The sequence below is a fragment of the Anomaloglossus baeobatrachus genome, chromosome 11, assembly GCF_048569485.1.
Source record: "Anomaloglossus baeobatrachus isolate aAnoBae1 chromosome 11, aAnoBae1.hap1, whole genome shotgun sequence".
Lineage (NCBI taxonomy): Eukaryota > Metazoa > Chordata > Amphibia > Anura > Aromobatidae > Anomaloglossus > Anomaloglossus baeobatrachus.
Window position 1 is genome coordinate 176,564,034 of NC_134363.1, and position 24,522 is coordinate 176,588,555.

The 24,522-nt window shown below is 51.2% G+C and overlaps 1 protein-coding gene across 2 annotated transcripts in view; it reads left to right on the forward strand.

Moving 5' to 3' along the window:
• The first annotated feature begins 11,895 nt into the window (after window positions 1-11,895).
• ALG9 (ALG9 alpha-1,2-mannosyltransferase) overlaps window positions 11,896-24,522 on the forward strand; it is a 121,988-nt gene continuing 109,361 nt past the window's right edge. For both annotated transcript variants that reach the window (XM_075329179.1, XM_075329180.1), the window contains exons 1-6: window positions 11,896-12,006; window positions 14,729-14,867; window positions 16,645-16,779; window positions 17,323-17,393; window positions 23,289-23,377; window positions 23,696-23,831. In XM_075329179.1, the coding sequence (XP_075185294.1) occupies window positions 11,900-12,006; window positions 14,729-14,867; window positions 16,645-16,779; window positions 17,323-17,393; window positions 23,289-23,377; window positions 23,696-23,831 (677 nt within the window). In that variant the 5' untranslated portion in view covers window positions 11,896-11,899. The remainder of the gene's footprint in view (window positions 12,007-14,728; window positions 14,868-16,644; window positions 16,780-17,322; window positions 17,394-23,288; window positions 23,378-23,695; window positions 23,832-24,522) is intronic.

The following is a 24,522-nucleotide window of genomic DNA, read 5'->3' on the forward strand; positions in this document are numbered from 1 at the left end:
GGAGGCCAGATCATCTGGCGTAGCACCCAATCACTCTCCTCCTTAGTCAAATAGACCTTACACAGCCTGGAGGTGTGTTTGCTGTCATTGTCCTGTTTAAAAATAAATAATTGTCCAACTAAACGCAAACCGGATGGAATAGCACGCCGCTGCAAGATGCTGTGGTAGCCATGCTGGTTCTTTATGCCTTCAATTATGAATAAATCCCCAACAGTGTCACTAGCAAAGCACCCCCACACCATCACACCTCCTCCTCCATGCTTCACGGTGGGAACCAGCCATGTAGAGTCCATCTGTTCACCTTTTCTGCGTCGCACAAAGACACGGTAGTTGGATCCACAGATCTCAAATTTGGATTTATCAGACCAAAGCACAGATTTCCACTGGTCTAATGTCCATTCCTTGTGTTCTTTAGCCCAAACAAGTCTCTTCTGCTTGTTGCCTGTCCTTAGCAGTGGTTTCCTAGCAGCTATTTTACCATGAAGGCTGCTGCACAAAGTCTCCTCTTAACAGTTGTTCTAGAGATGTGTCTGCTGCTAGAACTCTGTGTGGCATTGACCTGGTCTCTAATCTGAGCTGCTATTAACCTGCGATTTCTGAGGCTGGTGACTCGGATAAACTTATCCTCCGCAGCAAAGGTGACTCTTGGTCTTACTTTCCTGGGGCGGTCCTCATGTGAGTCAGTTTCTTTGTAGCATTTGATGGTTTTTGCCACTGCATTTGGGGACACTTTCAAAGTTTTCCCAATTTTTCGGACTGACTGAGCTTCATTTCTTAAAGTAATGATGGCCACTCATTTTTCTTTACTTAGCTGCTTTTTTCTTGCCATAATACAAATTCTAACAGTCTATTCAGTAGGACTATCAGCTGTGTATCCACCAGACGTCTGCACAACACAACTGATGGTCCCATCCCGATATATAAGGCAAGAAATCCCACTTATTAAACCTGACAGGGCACACCTGTGAAGTGAAGACCATTTCCGGTGACTACCTCTTGAAGCTCATCAAGAGAATGCCAAGAGTGTGCAAAGCAGTAATCAAAGCAAAAGGTGGCTACTTTGAAGAGCCTAGAATATAAGGCTAGGGCCCCACTTTGCGTTTCCACCTGCGTTTTTGGTGCTTTTTAGGTCCGTTTTGAGAAGCACCTTTTTAATGCCAAAAGGCATGCTTTTTGATTTCCCAGCAAAGTCTATGGAAAATGGGGATTTCTTCGGCGCTCCATTGGGAGACCCAGACGATTGGGTGTATAGCACTGCCTCCGGAGGCCACACAAAGCAATTACACCAAAAAGTGTAAGGCCCCTCCCCTTCTGGCTATACACCCCCAGTGGGATCACTGGCTCACCAGTTTTCTGCTTTGTGCGAAGGAGGTCAGACATCCACGCATAGCTCCACTGTTTAGTCAGCAGTAGCTGCTGACTATGTCGGATGGAAGAAAAGAGGGCCCATATACGGCCCCCAGCATGCTCCCTTCTTACCCCACTTGTGGTTCGTAAGGTTGAGGTACCCATTGCGGGTACGGAGGCTGGAGCCCACATGCTGTTTTCCTTCCCCATCCCCCTGAGGGGCTCTGTGGAAGTGGGATCTTACCGGCCCCCAAGCCCTGAGGCCGGGCTCCATCCACAGACCCATTGAACCTGCTGGATAAGGAGCCGGGGTACCATTCAGGGACAAGGCCCTGCAACTTTCAGGTACTCTGTGTCCCCGTTCAGGCGGGCACGCACACACCAGACTTGCTGGGTGTGTTAGTGCGCCGGGGACAGTAACGCTGGGGTTTGAGTCACAGCAGCTTTGCTGTGTGACTTCATTTGCTGGGAACTACCGCGCCGGCCACTCTCGGAGCGGCGGCGCGGCTGGGACTTGTAGTGCGCCGGGGACTTAGCGCCGACCGCGCTTTTACGGCGGCGGCGCTTATAAATTTAGTCCCCGGCTTTTGCGGCCTAGCTCCGCTTCGTTCCCGCCCCCTCCCTGTCAATCAGGGAAGGGGAGAGACGCTGTACGTTTACTCAGCGCCGAGGGCTGGAGCCTTATTTACATGCTCCAGCCCTCTCACTTGGCACAGTGGGACACAGGTTTCCCGCTTTTGGTCTGGCACGCCCAGGGCCCGCCCCCCCCCTCCACAGGACGCCGGCAGCCATTCCTGCATGCAGTTCTGGCTGGAGGACGGACACAGGCTCTGGGAGACCCAAGACTAGGGATTTCTGGACCACACACCCGCGTTTAGCGGGCGGTAAGCAGCACTTTAGTGCTGGCCCCTCTTGTGCCACAGTGTGTATTGGTGTACTTTTTCCTGTACCAGATATCTATAGATATATACTGCACTGTACGGTCGCTTCTTGGCTGTATACCCTATATGGCTCTGGGAAGACAACAACATGTCATCCACAAAACGCAAGGGTGCCAAGGCACGGGCTGTATACACTGTTTGTACAGCATGTGGGGCTAATCTACCAGCAGGCTCCAACGACTCTCATTGTGTGCAATGTTCAGTCCCAGTGGCACTTCGTCAGCCAGAGCATATGGTGGTGGTAGCCCAGGCAGAGTCGCCTGTGAACCCTGCCCCGGTGACAGGGACAGAATTTGCAGTCTTTGCTGCTAAAATGTCTGTGACTATGACAAAAATCCTGGAGACCTTGCAGTCCAGGCCAGTTGCTCAGACCATGGACACTACTGTCCCTATGTTCCCCGGTCCCCCTCAGTTGGAACTAATCCGTACTTCACGGGGGTCCCAGGCATCACTGGCTGAGGGCTCTGACTCCGATGACAGTCCCAGGCCGCCTAAGCGAGCTCGCTGGGAGAGACCCTCCACGTCATCACGCGGGTCAGGGTCTCAGCGAGAAGGGTCTCTATATGATGAGACAGAGGTGGGTGATCAGGAGTCTAGCCCTGACACCGCACTCAATTTGGATACGCCAGATGGTGACGCCATGGTAAATGACCTTATAGCGGCCATCAATAGGCTGTTGGATATTTCTCCCCCAGCTCCTTCAGCAGAGGAGGCAGCTGCACAGCAGGAGAAATTCCATTTCCTGTATCCCAAGCGTAAATTGAGCACCTTTCTGGACCACTCTGACTTCAGAGCATCAATCCAGAAACACCATGCTAATCCGGACAAGCGTTTTTCCAAACGTCTTAAGGATACACGTTATCCCTTTCCCCCTGACGTGGTCAAACGCTGGACCCAGTGTCCAAAAGTGGACCCTCCAATATCCAGGCTTGCAGCTAGATCCATAGTTGCAGTGGAGGATGGGGCTTCACTTAAAGATGCCAATGACAGACAGATGGACCTTTGGTTGAAATCTGTCTATGAAGCTATTGGCGCGTCGTTTGCTCCAGCATTCGCGGCCGTGTGGGCGCTCCAAGCTATTTCAGCTGGTTTGGCACAGGTGGACTCTTTCATACGTCCAGCAGTGCCGCAAGTGGCGTCCTTAACTACGCAAATGACTGCGTTTGCGACTTACGCTATCAATGCGGTCTTGGACTCTACGAGCCGTACCGCAATGGCTTCCGCCAACTCTGTAGTTTTGCGCAGAGCCTTGTGGTTAAAGGAATGGAAAGCAGATTCTGCTTCTAAAAAATGTTTAACCGGCTTGCCATTATCTGGAGACAGACTGTTTGGTGAGCAATTGGCGGAAATCATTAAACAGTCCAAAGGTAAGGACTCTTCCTTACCCCAGCCCAGATCAAGCAAACCTCAACAGAGGAAGTGGCAGTCAAAGTTTCGGTCCTTTCGAGGCTCGGGCAAGCCCCAGTTCGCCTCGTCCAAGGGGACTCAGAAAGAGCAAAGGAGCTCTGATTCCTGGCGGGCTCACTCACGCCCCAAGAAAGCAGCCGGAGGTACCGCTTCCAAGGCGGCTGCCTCATGACTGTCGGCCGCCTCCCTCCGCATCCTCGGTCGGTGGCAGACTCTCCCGCTTTTGCGACATTTGGCTGCCACAGGTCAAAGACCGGTGGGTAACAGACATTTTGTCTCACGGGTACAGGATAGAGTTCAGTTCTCGTCCTCCGCCTCGGTTCTTCAGAACTTCCCCACATCCCGACCGAGCAGATGCCCTTCTGCAGGCGGTGAATTCTCTAAGAGCAGAAGGAGTGGTGGTCCCTGTTCCTCTTCAGGAACAAGGACAAGGTTTTTACTCCAATCTCTTTGTGGTGCCAAAGAAGGACGGCTCATTCCGTCCTGTTCTGGACCTAAAACTGCTCAACAAGCATGTGAACGCCAGGCGGTTCCGGATGGAATCCCTCCGCTCAGTCATTGCCTCAATGTCTCAAGGAGATTTCCTAGCATCAATAGACATCAAAGATGCTTATCTCCACGTGCCGATTGCTACAGAGCACCAACGTTTTCTACGCTTCGTGATAGGAGACGACCATCTTCAGTTCGTAGCTCTGCCATTTGGTCTGGCGACAGCCCCACGGGTGTTCACCAAGGTCATGGCGGCAGTGGTAGCAGTCTTGCACTCTCAGGGACACTCTGTGATCCCTTACCTGGACGATCTACTTGTCAAGGCACCCTCTCAGGAGGCATGCCAACTCAGCCTGAATGTTGCACTGGAGACTCTCCAGACGTTCGGGTGGATCATCAACTTCTCAAAGTCAAATCTGTCACCGACCCAATCGCTAACGTATCTTGGCATGGAGTTTCATACTCTCTCAGCGATAGTGAAGCTTCCGCTGGACAAGCAGAGGTCACTACAGACTGGGGTGCAGGCTCTCCTTCAAAGTCAGTCGCACTCCTTAAGACGCCTCATGCACTTCCTCGGGAAGATGGTGGCGGCAATGGAGGCGGTTCCGTTTGCGCAGTTTCATCTGCGCCCACTTCAATGGGACATTCTCCGCCAATGGGACGGGAAGTCAACATCCCTGGACAGGAAAGTCTCCCTTTCCCAGACGGCCAAAGACTCTCTGCAGTGGTGGCTTCTTCCCACCTCATTATCACAGGGAAGATCCTTCCTACCTCCGTCCTGGGCGGTGGTCACGACGGACGCGAGTCTCTCAGGGTGGGGAGCAGTTTTTCTCCACCACAGGGCTCAGGGTACGTGGACTCAGCAGGAGTCCACCCTTCCGATCAATGTTCTGGAGATCAGAGCAGTGTATCTTGCCCTATTAGCCTTCCAGCAGTGGCTGGAAGGAAAGCAGATCCGAATTCAGTCGGACAACTCCACAGCGGTGGCATACATCAACCACCAAGGGGGGACTCGCAGTCGGCAAGCCTTCCAGGAAGTCCGGCGGATCCTGATGTGGGTGGAAGCCACGGCCTCCACCATATCCGCAGTTCACATCCCCGGCGTAGAAAACTGGGAAGCAGACTTCCTCAGTCGCCAGGGCATGGACGCAGGGGAATGGTCCCTTCACCCGGAAGTGTTTCAGGAAATCTGTCGCCGCTGGGGAAGGCCGGACGTCGATCTAATGGCGTCCCGGCACAACAACAAGGTCCCGACCTTCATGGCACGGTCTCGCGATCACAGAGCTCTAGCGGCAGACGCCTTAGTGCAAGATTGGTCGCAGTTCCGGCTCCCTTATGTGTTTCCACCTCTGGCACTCTTGCCCAGGGTGCTACGCAAGATCAGATCCGACTGCAGCCGCGTCATACTCGTCGCCCCAGACTGGCCAAGGAGGGCGTGGTATCCGGATCTGTGGCGTCTCACGGTCGGCCAACCGTGGGCACTACCAGACCGACCAGACTTACTGTCCCAAGGGCCGTTTTTCCATCGGAATTCCGCGGCCCTGAACCTGACTGTGTGGCCATTGAGTCCTGGATCCTAGCGTCTTCAGGATTATCCCAAGGGGTCGTTGCCACCATGAGACAGGCTAGGAAGCCCACGTCCGCTAAGATCTACCACAGAACGTGGAGGATATTCTTATCCTGGTGCTCTGCTCAGGGAGTGTCTCCCTGGCCATTTGCATTGCCTACCATTCTTTCTTTCCTACAATCTGGGTTAGAAAAAGGTTTGTCGCTCGGCTCCCTTAAGGGGCAAGTCTCGGCGCTATCCGTCTTTTTTCAGAAGCGTCTAGCACGACTCTCTAAGGTGCGCACGTTCCTGCAGGGGGTTTGTCATATCGTACCCCCGTACAAGCGACCATTAGATCCATGGGACCTGAACAGGGTGCTAGTTGCCCTCCAGAAGCCGCCCTTCGAGCCTCTGAGGGAGGTTTCACTTTCTAGACTGTCACAGAAAGTGGCCTTTCTGGTAGCGATCACATCTCTTCGGAGAGTGTCTGAGCTAGCAGCGCTGTCATCCAAGGCTCCCTTCCTGGTCTTCCACCAGGACAAGGTAGTGCTGCGCCCCATTCAGGAGTTTCTCCCGAAGGTGGTATCCTCTTTTCATCTTAATCAGGATATCTCTTTGCCTTTTTGTCCTCATGCAGTTCATCGGTATGAGAAGGATTTACATTTGTTAGATCTGGTGCGAGCACTCAGAATCTACATTTCCCGCACGGCGCCCCTGCGCCGTTCGGATGCACTCTTTGTCCTTGTCGCTGGTAAGCGCAAGGGGTCGCAGGCTTCTAAGGCCACCCTGGCTCGATGGATCAAAGAACCAATTCTTGAGGCCTACCGTTCTACTGGGCTTCCGGTTCCATCAGGGCTGAAGGCCCATTCTACCAGAGCCGTGGGTGCGTCCTGGGCATTGCGTCACCAGGCTACGGCTCAACAGGTGTGCCAGGCAGCTACCTGGTCGAGTCTGCACACTTTCACCAAACATTATCAGGTGCATACCTATGCTTCGGCGGACGCCAGCCTAGGTAGAAGAGTCCTGCAGGCGGCAGTTGCCTCCCCGTAGGGGAGGGCTGTCTTTGCAGCTCTAACATGAGGTATTTCTTTACCCACCCAGGGACAGCTTTTGGACGTCCCAATCGTCTGGGTCTCCCAATGGAGCGCCGAAGAAGAAGGGAATTTTGTTACTTACCGTAAATTCCTTTTCTTCTAGCTCCTATTGGGAGACCCAGCACCCGCCCTGTTGTCCTTCGGGATTTTTGGTTGTTTTTCGGGTACACATGTTGTTCATGTTGAATGGTTTTCAGTTCTCCGAGGTTATTTCGGAGGGAATTTGTTTAAACCAGTTATTGGCTTTCCTCCTTCTTGCTTTTGCACTAAAACTGGTGAGCCAGTGATCCCACTGGGGGTGTATAGCCAGAAGGGGAGGGGCCTTACACTTTTTGGTGTAATTGCTTTGTGTGGCCTCCGGAGGCAGTGCTATACACCCAATCGTCTGGGTCTCCCAATAGGAGCTAGAAGAAAAGGAATTTACGGTAAGTAACAAAATTCCCTTCTTCTAGACCCCACTTTACGTTTAATTTGCATAATTTTGTGGCAAAAAACATGCGTTCAAAGAAGCAGCATGTCAATTGTTTTTGCCATTTTGGGTGCGTTTTGCTAACATTGAAGTCAATGAGAAATGGCAAAAAACAAGATTCCAGCAAATTCCTGCGTTTTACCTGGTTTTCCAGTGCAGAAAACATGCGTTTTGGACTTCAAAATAATTATTTCATATGTCCCTTTACACACACACACACACACACACACACAGTCCAACAATTAAAAATAAGAATTTTAATAAATTATTGCTATTTTTCCATTAAATATCATATAGTTGCTATAATTTCATTAAATTAATCTATTTTCATTATTTTTCACAAAAATATAGATTTGTTTCTTTTTTTCCAATTTTTTCATTGAGTTTGACTATTTAAACTTTATTTAGCAGTGTCTTGATGTTCAAAACGCATCTATCAAAACACAGGTGGGAAAGCATGTAAAAAGCGCTGAAAACGCATCTAAAACGCGGTAAATACGCATGCGTTTTCAGTGCTAAATTTCTGAAAAAGGCAACTTTGGTCAAATCAATTAAGCCCAAAACGTGCGTTTAGAACTGCAAGTAGGTGAACGCAAAGTGGGGCCCTAGCCTAAGACATATTTTCAGTTGTTTCACACTTTTTTGTTAAGTATTTCATTCCACATGTGTTCATTCATAGTTTTGATGCCTTCAATGTGAATCTACAATTTTCAGAGTCATTAAAATAAAGAAAACTCTGAATGAGAAGGTGTGTCCAAACGTTTGATCTGTACTGTATTTATGAGACACCAAAGAAGTGGTGATGAAAAGCAGCTGAAAAGGTGAGGAACTCTGCAGGGTCCTTAAGGGGAAGAGGATGAAAGCAGAGGAGATACATGGGATACCATATACATCAAGCAGGAATAATAGAGGGTCACTGAGAAGTTTGGCACGGCCTAGTCTACAGAATCGGATAGGTCGATGGTAGCGCAAACATCCTGGCGGGAACTGGGCGTCATCAGCAGCGCTCACCTGCCGAGAACAGGCGCCAGAGTCACCCTTTATCAGCAACATATTGCGCAGAACTGTACATTGTTTTGGTTTTTTTTTTACATAAAATATTGAATGTTTTTTGCTGTAAATGTTTTTTTTAACTGTTTGTGTCTTTTTTTGTGTCCTTATAAAAAGCAAATATCCTGTAATATTCCAGTATTGGAGCACACAATAAAAAACAATATTCTGTTTTTCTGCCGATCTTTTTCAGGCTTTGCTGTGTAGCCTGGGACAGAATCCTGTATATTCCCAGGAATGGGCTGCAAACCAATAATTCAGTAACGTGTTTACATGGTTATTGTACGGTGGGGCCTCTGTGATACATTGTGGACTATTGCATAGTGTTTGCAGGTGGATGTATTGAGCTGTATGCTTATCATCCATAGTGTCAGTAGGAACAAATACACATTAAGGCCTAAAACACACTTCCGCAAAAAAAAAACGTATGTGTCTCAGGGTCCGTTTTTCGGGTCCGTGTTCCGTATTTTTGGGGGCGTTTCTCCAATACGTATGGGCATCCGTGTGATGGCGTATGCGAGCCGTGTGTGCATGTGGAATGTCCGTATTGACATAAAATACGTACGTGTGCAGTCCGTGTGCTGTCCGTTTTTAAAGGCCCGCATTGTTACCCAATTAACGATTTTAATCATTCATCATGAGATCCTGGTGTTGTTGTTTGCTTTCAATTGACCTGATAGATTGGAAAACAAGTGTTGCAGATTTTGCGATGAAAAACGGACACGGACGATACGTGCTGAACACGGACATACTCTGTGTGCGGTACGTGCAGGCACGGACCCATAGACTAAAGCGGGTCCGTGCCTGCGTGCTGCCGGCCAAAAATGGACATGTCGTCCGTGTAGAAAAAGCCGCACACACGTACTTACCACACGGACACACGTTCCGTGTGATTTTACGTGTGTGTGCCATCTACCTTTGAATAACATGGGTTCTCCGTGTGTACGTGTCTCCGGTACGTGCAAATACGTACCGCACACGTACAAAAAAAACGGATGTGTGTTGTGGGTCTAAAGCGGTTTTTCAGGGACATATAGAAGTGAATGTGATTTGAGTTGCAGTACCAGAGAAGGCCACAACCAGTGTATGGCGCTGTGCTGCCCCAGCTGACATCTGGGGACCTGTTTGGAGCTGCAAACTATTTCTCATTGGGGGATAGTGTCATGATGTATTTTACCTTCTCACTGTATTTGCTGTAATACTATGTCCTTGGAATGTAAGTGACCATACCTTCCCCCCAGCCTGGATCATACTGCAATCAGGCTTCAGCAGTAGCTATTGTGATTGATTTGGTGGGGGTTGCATATATATTATTGTTCTTCTCAGCATGGGACTTCTCCAATCTACAACTTGGTAAACAGAAACAGAGCCAGCAGTCTAAAGTCCATTCATGCATCCAATGGCCCAGGGGGAGGTGTGCCCACCTAAGGGGCTGATCCCAGGAGAGAAGAACATGTTAGAGCAGTTAGTTGGAGCTCGGCTGGAGAAGGACTAGGATCCATAGCTGAGGCTGGATCCTGGGGTCTGTGTGTGTGGACTGTTACAGACCGGAGATCCGCGGCCACGTGGGATTGTGTTTTGTTGTTCACCTGTTGGACTCAAGGAACTCATATAAGGACCATTGCCCTAATTCCCCTGGCAATCGGAATACCAGGCGGTGCCCCTGGATCTTTTGTTTTTTTTGTTGTGGACTCCTTGCAGATTTGAAGGATTTATATTTATGTTTGCTGCTTTATCTTTGTGGTTCCAATAAAGCCCTTTGGATTGTTCCTTGGCCTGGCGTCCCTCACTGCTCTGTTGCATACCCCGTCACAGATAGATCATCAATACCCAAGTCCTGGACACCCCATTAAAGTTGCCGATTTCAGCAGGTCATAATGTGGAAGGGAAGGATGAGGTCGCCTCTCCTGGATCCAGGGTTGGGTGCTGCACCCTCAGCCTCCTCCTGCCGGTTTTCTCTGCTCCTCTTATTTCTGTCACCGTATAGTCATGTGCAGGTGGCCAGACGGGGACTGAGTATTCAGGTGATTGGCATTCACACCACTGCTACAGACTTTCTCCATGTTCAGGTCCTGCCACTGTACTGAACTCTGTGCTATGTGGAACTGTGCTGCAAACTCAATTGTGCCGTGTTGCTGATCCAGCTCTGCTGCGTTGCTAGCTCAACTCTGCTGCGTTGCTGGTTCAGCTCTGCTGCATTGCCGAGCTCAGCTCTGCTGCGTTGCTGATCCAGCTCTGCCGCGTTGCCAGCTCAACTCTCCTGCGTTGCCAGGTCAGCTCTGCTGCGTTGCTAGCTCAACTCTGCTGCGTTGCTGGTTCAGCTCTGCTGCATTGCCGAGCTCAGCTCTGCTGCGTTGCTGATCCAGCTCTGCCGCGTTGCCAGCTCAACTCTCCTGCGTTGCCAGGTCAGCTCTGCAGCGTTGCTGGCTCAACTCTACTGCATTGCTGGGTCAGCTCTGCTGCTCCAGCTCTGCTATGTCACTGGGTTAGATCTGCTGTGTTCCCGGGTCAGCTCTGCTACAGCAAAGTTGACTCAGCAATGGATCACCTCTTTTCTACTGAGACCACCTGTGCAATTCTGTTTTGCTAATTTGATTCCTCATCGCTCAGTAAGCTCTGCTTCATTGAACCTCCCACGTAACTTGGCTCTGTTACTCCAAATCCTCACTTTAATGGTTCTGCTACATGGCACTGCCAGTCCAGCCTCAGAAACCCCCCCTTGCAAATACAACTCTGCTACGTCTGTTGCCATTACTTAACCTCTGATTCATCGGATCTCCCTGCTGCGCCACCGCAATAAGTCCGTGCCGTCTGCTCATCCACGCCGAGGATCCACATCACTGGGTAACGGATTGGGCACAATGAATGTCAGGTGTATGGAGAAGTCAGGAATGATAACCGGTCACAGCTATCGGGGGTAGGAGCACCTTTAAAGGGTGGAAGGTTTAAAGGAGACCCCAAGTGTGCAAACAGAATTCCCATCATGTTATAGTATTGGAATCAGAGAAAGTGCCGCTAATAAAATGATGCATCCCGGGACTCGCCTGGTATTAGGAAAACCAGCCTAGAAAGTAAGCTGAAAAGGGGAGGGCAGGGTTTACTACTTGCAAAAGTAAGCACACCCAGGGTGGAGTTGGGCACGATATTGCTCATTATGGACCCTGTGTGATCGCATCACAGGGGATGTGGTGACAGGAGCGCCCTCCATTGGTGTAACCACTTAGATGCTGCGGCTACTGACTGCATCATCTGAGGGGTTAATAGGTGCAATGTGAGGTCACCTGGACAAACATCAAGCTCCTGCCTGTGATGTCCATTTTATATTCTACCAAAGGGTTAACTGCAGTAGATACCAAAATTCAATAATGAATGCGGCCTGTGTGTAACAGCACAGAACCTGCTCCTGACGATCTCTGGCTCGTCCACGTCTCACCTGAGCGGCCACACCGCGCATGCGCACGAAGAAACCAAGGCGCCAGGAGTAAAGATGGCGTCTGCCAATCCCTCACTACTACTAACCCGAACGCGGAAGTGAGTTCTCCTGCCCTCAGTAGCAATGGCGTCCAAGGGAGCTCGGCACCGATGGAAAGGAACCGGCGGAGAAAGGGAGGAAAACAGCGGAAAACACAAAGAAGAGAACCGGGGGCCGGAGCAGAGAGCAGAGTGAGGGCAGAATCGGAAACAAGGGTGGTGGGCTGTGTGCAGTGACGTAACGGGGGGATGACGTGAGGTGACGAGATGTGTGCACATTAATGGGAAGGAAGTGCTGGCTGCATGTCACATAGAGACCCAGTGCCACACACACACCTGCCCCCAATATCAGTGCCCCACACACTGTCCCCCGATATCTGTGCCCCACACACCTGCCCCCCGATATCAGTGCCCCACACACCTGCCCCCCGATATCTGTGCCCCACACACCTGCCCCCAATATCAGTGCCACACACACTGTCCCCCCGATATCTGTGCCCCACACACCTGCCCCCTGATATCTGTGCCCCACACACCTGCCCCCTGATATCAGTGCCCCACACACCTGCCCCCTGATATCAGTGCCCCACACACCTGCCCCCTGATATCAGTGCCCCACACACCTGCCCCCTGATATCAGTGCCCCACACACCGGCCCCCAATATCAGTGCCCCACACACCGGCCCCCAATATCAGTGCCCCACACTCCTGCCCCCCAATATCAGTGCCCCACACTCCTGCCCCCCAATATCAGTGCCCCACACACCTGCCCCCCAATATCAGTGCCCCACACACCTGCCCCCTGATAGTGCCCCACACACCTGCCCCCTGATATCTGTGCCCCACACACCTGCCCCCTGATATCTGTGCCCCACACACCTGCCCCCCCAATATCAGTGCCCCACACTCCTGCCCCCAATATCAGTGCCCCACACACCTGCCCCCTGATAGTGCCCCACACACCTGCCCCCTGATATCTGTGCCCCACACACCTGCCCCCTGATATCTGTGCCCCACACACCGGCCCCCAATATCAGTGCCCCACACTCCGTGCCCCCCCAATATCAGTGCCCCACACTCCTGCCCCCCAATATCAGTGCCCCACACACCTGCCCCCTGATAGTGCCCCACACACCTGCCCCCTGATATCTGTGCCCCACACACCTGCCCCCTGATAGTGCCCCACACACCTGCCCCCTGATAGTGCCCCACACACCTGCCCCCCCGATATCAGTGCCCCACACACCTGCCCCCTGATATCAGTGCCCCACACACCTGCCCCCTGATATCAGTGCCACACACACCGGCCCCCGATATCAGTGCCCCACACACGTGCCCCCGATATCAGTGCCCCACACACGTGCCCCCTGATATCAGTGCCCCACACACCTGCCCCCTGATATCAGTGCCACACACACCGGCCCCCTGATATCAGTGCCCCACACACCTGCCCCCTGATATCAGTGCCCCACACTCCTCCCCCCCCAATATCAGTGCCCCACACACCTGCCCCCTGATATCAGTGCCCCACACTCCTCCCCCCCAATATCAGTGCCCCACACTCCTCCCCCCTGATATCAGTGCCCCACACTCCTGCCCCCTGATATCAGTGCCCCACACACCTGCCCCCTGATATCAGTGCCACACACACCTGCCCCCTGATATCAGTGCCCCACACACCTGCCCCCTGAGAGTGCCCCACACACCGGCCCCCAATATCAGTGCCCCACACTCCTGCCCCCTGATATCAGTGCCCCACACACCTGCCCCCAATATCAGTGCCCCACACACCTGCCCCCTGATATCAGTGCCCCACACACCTGCCCCCTGATAGTGCCCCACACACCGGCCCCCAATATCAGTGCCCCACACACCGGCCCCCAATATCAGTGCCCCACACACCTGCCCCCGATATCAGTGCCCCACACACCTGCCCCCGATATCAGTGCCCCACACACCTGCCCCCGATATCAGTGCCCCACACACCTGCCCCCGATATCAGTGCCCCACACACCTGCCCCCCGATATCAGTGCCCCACACTCCTGCCCCCCAATATCAGTGCCCCACACTCCTGCCCCCCGATATCAGTGCCCCACACACCGGCCCCCCGATATCAGTGCCCCACACACCTGCCCCCCGATATCAGTGCCCCACAAACTTGCCCCCCGATATCAGTGCCCCATACACCGGCCCCCGATATCAGTGCCCCACACACCTGTCCCCCGATATCAGTGCCCAAACAATACGATCCCCAATATTCATCTCTTTGCCTTCTGTATCCTGTTCCTATATCCTGGATGCTGTATACAAGCTGCAGACATGGCCCCGGATGCATTTTCCGCTTTGGATTTTACTTGTATGTTAGAAGGAGTAAAATCCGCAGCACAAATTCACATGCAGCAGATAGAGAATGTGCACACGGTGCGATTATTATTTTTTTTTCTGCAGTTTTTGTCACAAAACTGCAAAGCAAATCCTTATTCCCGCAAAGTCAATGACAGAAGTTTTTTGTACATGTTGAGTTTTTTTTCACTTACAGATTTGATGCAGAAATAATCTGCAGCAAGTCACTTTCAGCGTTTTTGTGCTTCGTTTTTTCTGCCAAGAGATGCAGATATGGTGAAGAAAATTCTGCAACCAAATACTCAACGTACGCAGACCGCCTTAGGCCCCGTGCAACCAAATCTGCATGTTCTGGCAGGAAAAATGCTTTGGTGACGCTGCGAGCACCGCGGCTGATTGACATATCACTCCTACACTAGATTCCTTATTACTGCACAAGGAAGGTCGGGTATGTGCTGTCCGTATTTCCTGACGTCACCCATTTGCCGCACAATGAATTTCTTGCAGGGGCGCCCTGTATGGGATCTCCGCCTGTTTGATTATTAATGCTGTCATGTCTGGTACTCATAGATCTGCGTGTACAAAGCCCGGACAAGTGTGGGCGCCTGAAGGAGCCACCGCGTTTAAATGCCTGATCTCTGCCCGCTTCTGTGCCGCATTGCTGAGCAACATCTCCGACTGCGATGAAACCTTCAACTACTGGGAACCTGTAAGTGACGGATGGAAGAGAAACCTCACATCCAACCTATATTACTGGGAGAGACACAAAGACCTCACATCCAACCTATATTACTGGGAGAGACACAAAGACCTCACATCCAACTTATATTACTGGGAGAGACACAAAGACCTCACATCCAGCCTATATTACTGGGAGAGACACACAGACCTCACATCCAACCTATATTACTGGGAGAGACACAGACCTCACATCCAGCCTATATTACTGGGAGAGACACAAAGACCTCACATCCAGCCTATATTACTGGGAGAGACACACAGACCTCACATCCAACCTATATTACTGGGAGAGACACAGACCTCACATCCAGCCTATATTACTGGGAGAGACGCACAGAGCTCACATCCAGCCTATATTACTGGGAGAGACGCACAGAGCTCACATCCAGCCTATATTACTGGGAGAGACGCACAGAGCTCACATCCAGCCTATATTACTGGGAGAGACGCACAGAGCTCACATCCAGCCTATATTACTGGGAGAGACGCACAGAGCTCACATCCAGCCTATATTACTGGGAGAGACGCACAGAGCTCACATCCAGCCTATATTACTGGGAGAGACGCACAGAGCTCACATCCAGCCTATATTACTGGGAGAGACGCACAGAGCTCACATCCAGCCTATATTACTGGGAGAGACGCACAGAGCTCACATCCAGCCTATATTACTGGGAGAGACGCACAGAGCTCACATCCAGCCTATATTACTGGGAGAGACGCACAGAGCTCACATCCAGCCTATATTACTGGGAGAGACGCACAGAGCTCACATCCAGCCTATATTACTGGGAGAGACGCACAGAGCTCACATCCAGCCTATATTACTGGGAGAGACGCACAGAGCTCACATCCAGCCTATATTACTGGGAGAGACGCACAGAGCTCACATCCAGCCTATATTACTGGGAGAGACGCACAGAGCTCACATCCAGCCTATATTACTGGGAGAGACGCACAGAGCTCACATCCAGCCTATATTACTGGGAGAGACGCACAGAGCTCACATCCAGCCTATATTACTGGGAGAGACGCACAGAGCTCACATCCAGCCTATATTACTGGGAGAGACGCACAGAGCTCACATCCAGCCTATATTACTGGGAGAGACGCACAGAGCTCACATCCAGCCTATATTACTGGGAGAGACGCACAGAGCTCACATCCAGCCTATATTACTGGGAGAGACGCACAGAGCTCCCATCCAGCCTATATTACTGGGAGAGGCACACAGAGCTCACATCCAGCCTATATTACTGGGAGAGACGCACAGAGCTCACATCCAGCCTATATTACTGGGAGACACACAGAGCTCACATCCAGCCTATATTACTGGCAGACACACAGAGCTCACATCCACCCTATATTACTGGGAGAGACACACAGAGCTCACATCCACCCTATATTACTGGGAGACACACAGAGCTCACATCCAGCCTATATTACTGGGAGAGACACACAGAGCTCACATCCAGCCTATATTACTGGGAGAGACACACAGAGCTCACATCCAGCCTATATTACTGGGAGACACACAGAGCTCACATCCAGCCTATATTACTGGGAGACACACAGAGCTCACATCCAGGCTATATTAGAATTACTGGGGTTAATGAATTGGTTTTGGCTTTTTATGTTTTGCCCAAAGTATCAGTTCATTGCAAATTATTCAAAATGAAAGAAAATTAGCAAATTATTACTTTTCATTGATTTTAATACTTGTGTTCTCATTACTTTGTTGTTAGACTCACTACCTCGTATATGGCAAAGGCTTCCAGACGTGGGAATATTCTCCGGCCTACGCGGTCCGCTCCTATGCCTACCTGTGGCTGCACGCTTTACCTGCCTGGTTCCATGCCAACATCCTCCAGACGAACAAGGTAGCCGGACAATGATCATGGCTTTTATTTTATGTTGCTTCTATGATTTCTTATATTCTTCCCATTTGGTCTCCATTGTCCTTTTAAACAAATAAATACATTTTTATTTTTATATAGCGCTAACATATTCCGCAGCGCTTTACATACATTGGGAACACTGTCCCCATTGGGGCTCACAATCTAGAGTCCCTATCCGTATGTCTTTGGAGTGTGGAAGGAAACCGGAGAACCCGGAGGAAACCCATGCAAACACAGGGAGAACATACAAGCTGCTTGCAGATAGTGTCCTTGGTGGGATTTGAACCCAGGACCCCAGCTCTGCAAGACTGCAGTGCTAACCACTGAGCCACCACAAGACTGCAGTGCTAACCACTGAGCCACCACAAGACTGCAGTGCTAACCACTGAGCCACCACAAGACTGCAGTGCTAACCACTGAGCCACCACAAGACTGCAGTGCTAACCACTGAGCCGCCGTGCCGTCCTTTTGCTCATAATATTGGACGTATTGGTGGAAAGTAATTTTTCATCTTTCATCTCACAGGTGCTGGTCTTCTACTTCATCCGCTGCTTTTTGGCTTTCTGTAGCTGTGTATGTGAGCTTTATTTCTACAAGTAAGTATCCAATCATATAATAATCGTTCTAAAGGGGGTTATCTAAATCATCAAAGGTGAGAGACGCTGCTGCGCTGGAGTCCATCTACCAATTGCTACGAAGAGACCTGTCAGTCACCTGAAGGCATCCATGAGCGACAGCGGACTAGTCTACTCTCTGGCGGGATCTTCAAAGTATATTTTCTCTGTATAATATATGTAGCTACAATCGTGCATCAAGGAGCTGATCCATGCTGCCTGCGGTTTGGTCACCACTAGTGATGAGCGGGCACTACCATGCTCAGGTGCTGAGTACTCGTAACTAGTGATGAGCGGGCACTACCATGCTCGGGTGCTCTGTACTCGTAACTAGTGATGAGCGGGCACTACCATGCTCGGGTGCTCAGTACTCGTAACTAGTGATGAGCAGGCACTACCATGCTCGGGTGCTCAGTACTCGTAACTAGTGATGAGCAGGCACTACCATGCTCGGGTGCTCTGTACTCGTAACTAGTGATGAGCAGGCACTACCATGCTCGGGTGCTCAGTACTGGTAACTAGTGATGAGCAGGCACTACCATGCTCAGGTGCTCAGTACTGGTAACTAGTGATGAGCGGGCACTACCATGCTCCGGTGCTCAGTACTGGTAACTAGTGATGAGCGGGCACTACCATGCTCGGGTGCTCAGTACTGGTAACTAGTGATGAGCGGGCACTACCATGCTCGGGTGCTCAGTACTGGTAACTAGTGATGAGCAGGCACTACCATGCTCAGGTGCTCAGTACTGGTAACTAGTGATGAGCGGGCACTACCATGATCGGGTGCTCAGTACTGGTAACTAGTGATGAGCGGGCACTACCATGCTCAGGTGCTCAGTACTAGTAACTAGTGATGAGCGGGCACTACCATGCTCGGGTGCTCAGTACTGGTAACTAGTGATGAGCGGGCACTACCATGCTCGGGTGCTCAGTACTGGTAACTAGTGATGAGCGGGCACTACCATGCTCGGGTGCTCAGTACTGGTAACTAGTGATGAGCGGGCACTACCATGCTCAGGTGCTCAGTACTAGTAACTAGTGATGAGCGGGCACTACCATGCTCGGGTGCTCAGTACTGGTAACTAGTGATGAGCGGGCACTACCATGCTCGGGTGCTCAGTACTGGTAACTAGTGATGAGCGGGCACTACCATGCTCGGGTGCTCAGTACTGGTAACTAGTGATGAGCGGGCACTACCATGCTCGGGTGCTCAGTACTGGTAACTAGTGATGAGCGGGCACTACCATGCTCGGGTGCTCAGTACTGGTAACTAGTGATGAGCGGGCACTACCATGCTCGGGTGCTCAGTACTGGTAACTAGTGATGAGCGGGCACTACCATGCTCAGGTGCTCAGTACTGGTAACTAGTGATGAGTGGGCACTACCATGCTCGGGTGCTCAGTACTGGTAACTAGTGATGAGCGGGCACTACCATGCTCGGGTGCTCAGTACTAGTAACTAATGATGAGCGGGCACTACCATGCTCGGGTGCTCAGTACTGGTAACTAGTGATGAGCGGGCACTACCATGCTCGGATGCTCAGTACTGGTAACTAGTGATGAGCGGGCACTACCATGCTCGGGGTGCTCAGTACTGGTAACTAGTGATGAGCGGGCACTACCATGCTCCGGTGCTCAGTACTGGTAACTAGTGATGAGCGGGCACTACCATGCTCGGGTGCTCAGTACTGGTAACTAGTGATGAGCGGGCACTACCATGCTCGGGTGCTCAGTACTGGTAACTAGTGATGAGCGGGCACTACCATGCTCGGGTGCTCAGTACTGGTAACTAGTGATGAGCAGGCACTACCATGCTCAGGTGCTCAGTACTGGTAACTAGTGATGAGCGGGCACTACCATGCTCGGGTGCTCAGTACTGGTAACTAGTGATGAGCGGGCACTACCATGCTCAGGTGCTCAGTACTAGTAACTAGTGATGAGCGGGCACTACCATGCTCGGGTGCTCAGTACTGGTAACTAGTGATGAGCGGGCACTACCATGCTCGGGTGCTCAGTACTGGTAACTAGTGATGAGCGGGCACTACCATGCTCGGGTGCTCAGTACTGGTAACTAGTGATGAGCGGGCACTACCATGCTCGGGTGCTCAGTACTGGTAACTAGTGATGAGCAGGCACTACCATGCTCAGGTGCTCAGTACTGGTAACTAGTGATGAGTGGGCACTACCATGCTCGGGTGCTCAGTACTCGTAACTAGTGATGAGCAGGCACTACCATGCTCAGGTGCTCAGTACTGGTAACTAGTGATGAGTGGGCACTACCATGCTCGGGTGCTCGTACCGAGCAGTTGATGCTTGAATGGGAGAGACTCAAAAACCCAGGTACAATGGAAGTCAATGGGGAAGATTTTCTGGAAAAATACTTGAGTTCCTGATTGACTATTATTATAGTTTGGTACTCATGTTGCACCTATCGGAGCATCCAACTGCTGGTTACGAGTACCGAGTACACTAGGATGGTAGTGCCCGCTCATCACTAGTTACCAGTACTGAGCACCCGAGCATGGTAGTGCCCGCTCATCACTAGTTACGAGTACTGAGCACCCGAGCATGGTAGTGCCCGCTCATCACTAGTTACCAGTACTGAGAACCTGAGTATGGTAGTGCCCGCTCATCACCAGTTACGAGTACCGAGCATGGTAGTGCCCGCTCTTCACTAGTTACGAGTACAGAGCACCCGAGTATGGTAGTGCTCACTCATCACTAGATACCAGTACAGAGCACCCGAGCATGGTAGTGCTCACGCATCACTAGATAACAGTACTGAGCACCCGAGCATGGTAGTGCCCGCTCATCACTAGTTACGAGTACTGAGAACCTGAGTATGGTAGTGCCCGCTCATCACTAGTTACCAGTACAGAGCACCCGAGCATGGTAGTGCCCGCTCATCACCAGTTACGAGTACTGAGCACCCGAGCATGGTAGTGCCCGCTCATCACCAGTTACGAGTACTGAGCACCCGAGCATGGTAGTGCCCGCTCATCACCAGTTACGAGTACTGAGCACCCGAGCATGGTAGTGCCCGCTCATCACCAGTTACGAGTACTGAGCACCCGAGCATGGTAGTGCCCGCTCATCACCAGTTACGAGTACAGAGCACCTGAGCATGGTAGTGCCCGCTCATCACTAGTTACGAGTACTGAGCACCTGAGCATGGTAGTGCTCACTCATCACTAGTTACGAGTACTGAGCACCCGAGCATGGTAGTGCCCGCTCATCACTAGTTACGAGTACTGAGCACCCGAGCATGGTAGTGCCCGCTCATCACTAGTTACGAGTACTGAGCACCCGAGCATGGTAGTGCCCGCTCATCACTAGTTACGAGTACTGAGCACCCGAGCATGGTAGTGCCCGCTCATCACTAGTTACGAGTACCGAGCATGGTAGTGCTCACTCATCACTAGATACCAGTACAGAGCACCCGAGCATGGTAGTGCCCGCTCATCACTAGTTACCAGTACTGAGCACCCGAGCATGGTAGTGCCCGCTCATCACTAGTTACTAGTACTGAGCACCTGAGCATGGTAGTGCCCGCTCATCACTAGTTACCAGTACTGAGCACCCGAGCATGGTAGTGCCCGCTCATCACTAGTTACGAGTACAGAGCACCTGAGCATGGTAGTGCCTGCTTATCACTAGTTACGAGTACTGAGCACCCGAGCATGGTAGTGCCCGCTCATCACTAGTTACGAGTACTGAGCACCCGAGCATGGTAGTGCCCGCTCATCACTAGTTACGAGTACAGAGCACCTGAGCATGGTAGTGCCCGCTCATCACCAGTTACGAGTACTGAGCACCCGAGCATGGTAGTGCCCGCTCATCACTAGTTACGAGTACCGAGCATGGTAGTGCTCACTCATCACTAGATACCAGTACAGAGCACCCGAGCATGGTAGTGCTCACGCATCACTAGATACCAGTACTGAGCACCCGAGCATGGTAGTGCCCGCTCATCACTAGTTACGAGTACAGAGCACCCGAGCATGGTAGTGCTCACTCATCACTAGTTACGAGTACTGAGAACCTGAGCATGGTAGTGCTCACTCATCACTAGTAACGAGTGCTGAGAACCTGAGTATTGTAGTGCCCGCTCATCACCAGTTACGAGTACTGAGCACCCGCGCATGGTAGTGCACGCTCATCACTAGTTACGAGTACTGATCACCCGAGCATGGTAGTGCCCGCTCATCATTAGTTACGAGTACTGAGCACCTGAGCATGGTAGTGCCCGCTCATCACTAGTTACGAGTACTGAGCACCTGAGCATGGTAGTGCCCGCTCATCACTAGTTACGAGTACTGAGCACCTGAGCATGGTAGTGCCCGCTCATCACTAGTTACCAGTACTGAGCACCCGAGCATGGTAGTGCCCGCTCATCACTAGTTACGAGTACTGAGAACCTGAGTATGGTAGTGCCCGCTCATCACCAGTTACGAGTACCGAGCATGGTAGTGCCCGCTGTTCACTAGTTACGAGTATAGAGCACCCGAGCATGGTAGTGCCCACTCATCACTAGTTACGAGTACTGAGAACCTGAGTATGGTAGTGCCCGCTCATCACTAGTTACGAGTACTGAGCACCTGAGCATGGTAGTGCCCGCTCATCACTAGTTACGAGTACTGAGCACCTGAGCATGGTAGTGCCCGCTCATCACTAGTTACGAGTACTGAGCACCTGAGCATGGTAGTGCCCGCTCATCACTAGTTACCAGTACTGAGCACCCGAGCATGGTAGTGCCCGCTCATCACTAGTTACGAGTACTGAGAACCTGAGTATGGTAGTGCCCGCTCATCACCAGTTACGAGTACCGAGCATGGTAGTGCCCGCTCTTCACTAGTTACGAGTACAGAGCACCCGAGCATGGTAGTGCTCACTCATCACTAGATACCAGTACAGAACACCCGAGCATGGTAGTGCCTGCTCATCACTAGTTACGAGTATCGAGCACACGAGCATGGTAGTGCCCGCTCATCACTAGTTACCAGTACAGAGCACCCGAGCATGGTAGTGCCCGCTCATCACCATTTACGAGTACAGAGCACCCGAGCATGGTAGTGCTCACTCATCACTAGTTACCAGTACTGAGAACCTGAGTATGGTAGTGCCCGCTCTTCACTAGTTACGAGTACTGATCACCCGAGCATGGTAGTGCCCGCTCATCACTAGTTACGAGTACTGAGCACCTGAGCATGGTAGTGCCCGCTCTTCACTAGTTACGAGTACTGATCACCCGAGCATGGTAGTGCCCGCTCATCACTAGTTACGAGTACTGAGCACCTGAGCATGGTAGTGCCCGCTCATCACTAGTTACGAGTACTGAGCACCTGAGCATGGTAGTGCTCACTCATCACTAGTTACCAGTACAGAGCACCCGAGCATGGTAGTGCTCACTCATCACTAGTTACCAGTACAGAGCACCCGAGCATGGTAGTGCCCGCTCATCACTAGTTACGAGTACTGAGCACCAGAGCATGGTAGTGCCCGCTCATCACTAGTTAACACAACTCTCTTGACAGGTTCCCTTAGAGATGTTATGAGAAAACACAAAATGCTGTTTGTATAATTAATATATCTATGTAGCACCAACATGCACCACAGTGCTGTACAGAGGTTGCTATCACTTATATGGTTCCCTGTCCCCATTAAGGCTGACAATCTTTATCCCACATTGTTGGCCTTAGTTGGATTGGTGACCGTGATCCCAGTGTCATGGCCGCCGCGCTGCCAGGGGAGGATATATATTTATATCGGCTTTCGCCTGTATTGAGCCCTAGATCTCTGTTGCGCCCTGTGATACGTGTATGCCCCAGCCCCCAGCACAGTGTTAACCACATACATTATACTTTCCATCTCTCTCTAGGGCCGTGTGTAAAAGGTTTGGCCTCCATGTTGGGCGGCTGATGTTGGCGTTCCTTGTCCTCAGCACGGGAATGTTTTGCTCTGCAGCCGGTAGGTGATTATTATATTTATGCAATGTGATTGTGTTGCGTCATTTCATCGTACCACTTAAATGCTGCTGTTCGAGATATGACAGCGGCATGTAAGCGGTGATCAGCAGCAATGATAGTTGGCTCCGGTCGCTGCTGATGGAGGCGGGTGCCGACTGTTTAACTTAAGCTCCTGAGACCGCTCAATAAACGAGTCAGGAAGGAGTTAAAGGGGTATTCCCATCTCTTACATTTTTTTACCTATCCACGAGATAGATGTAAAATGTGGTAAATTTTGTATTTGCTGCTGTTCTTACTGTTTCCTTCTTTCCTCCCGCAGCGTTCCTCCCCAGCAGTTTCTGCATGTACACCACGCTGATCGCCATGACGGGCTGGTACATAGAGAAGGTCTCGGTGGCCGTGCTGGGGGTGGCAGCCGGGGCTTTTTGGGGCTGGCCTTTTAGTGTTGTACTCGGGTAAGAAGCATTGTTGTAAGAATGGTTCTATTTTTTTGGATGTAAGACCCCTTTAATTCAGCATGAGTTGTAACATCTGAAATATTCCCGTGCACATCCATATGGTCCTCTCCGTGGATCTCAGTTCCCTTTTGAAGTCTACATCAAAGCCTGTACAGAACACAGTGGCGGTACAGATCTCAGCCCGACGGTGCATTTATTATAGAGCGGCAGCTGTAGTGCTCAATTATGTTGGGAGACTGGAAATCTCTTAAAGGGGTTTTCCCTCCACAGGAAAGACGACATTAGTGCTGGTCTGACCACTAGGACCATCACAGACCCTGGGAATTATGGCCACGTGTCCCCAGTGTGAATGGAGCGATTGTATGTGCGAGTGCGTCTTCATTCACTGTGTGTGGGAGCGGTGGTCACACGTGCTGTACTGTACACCAAGACCCAAAGAAGGGATTAAGAGGTGATCTTTTATGTAACCATTAGAGGCCATTTCCACCTTTGCACTGATTTTTTTTTTTTTTTATATTGTTTATTTTCAACTTTCTTTGTCGCTCCTTATTGGGAGACCCAGACAATTGGGTGTATAGCTTATGCCTCCGGAGGCCACACAAAGTATTACACTAAAAGTGTAAAGCCCCTCCCCTTCAGCCTATACACCCCCCGTACTGCTACGGGCTCATCAGTTTTTATGCTTTGT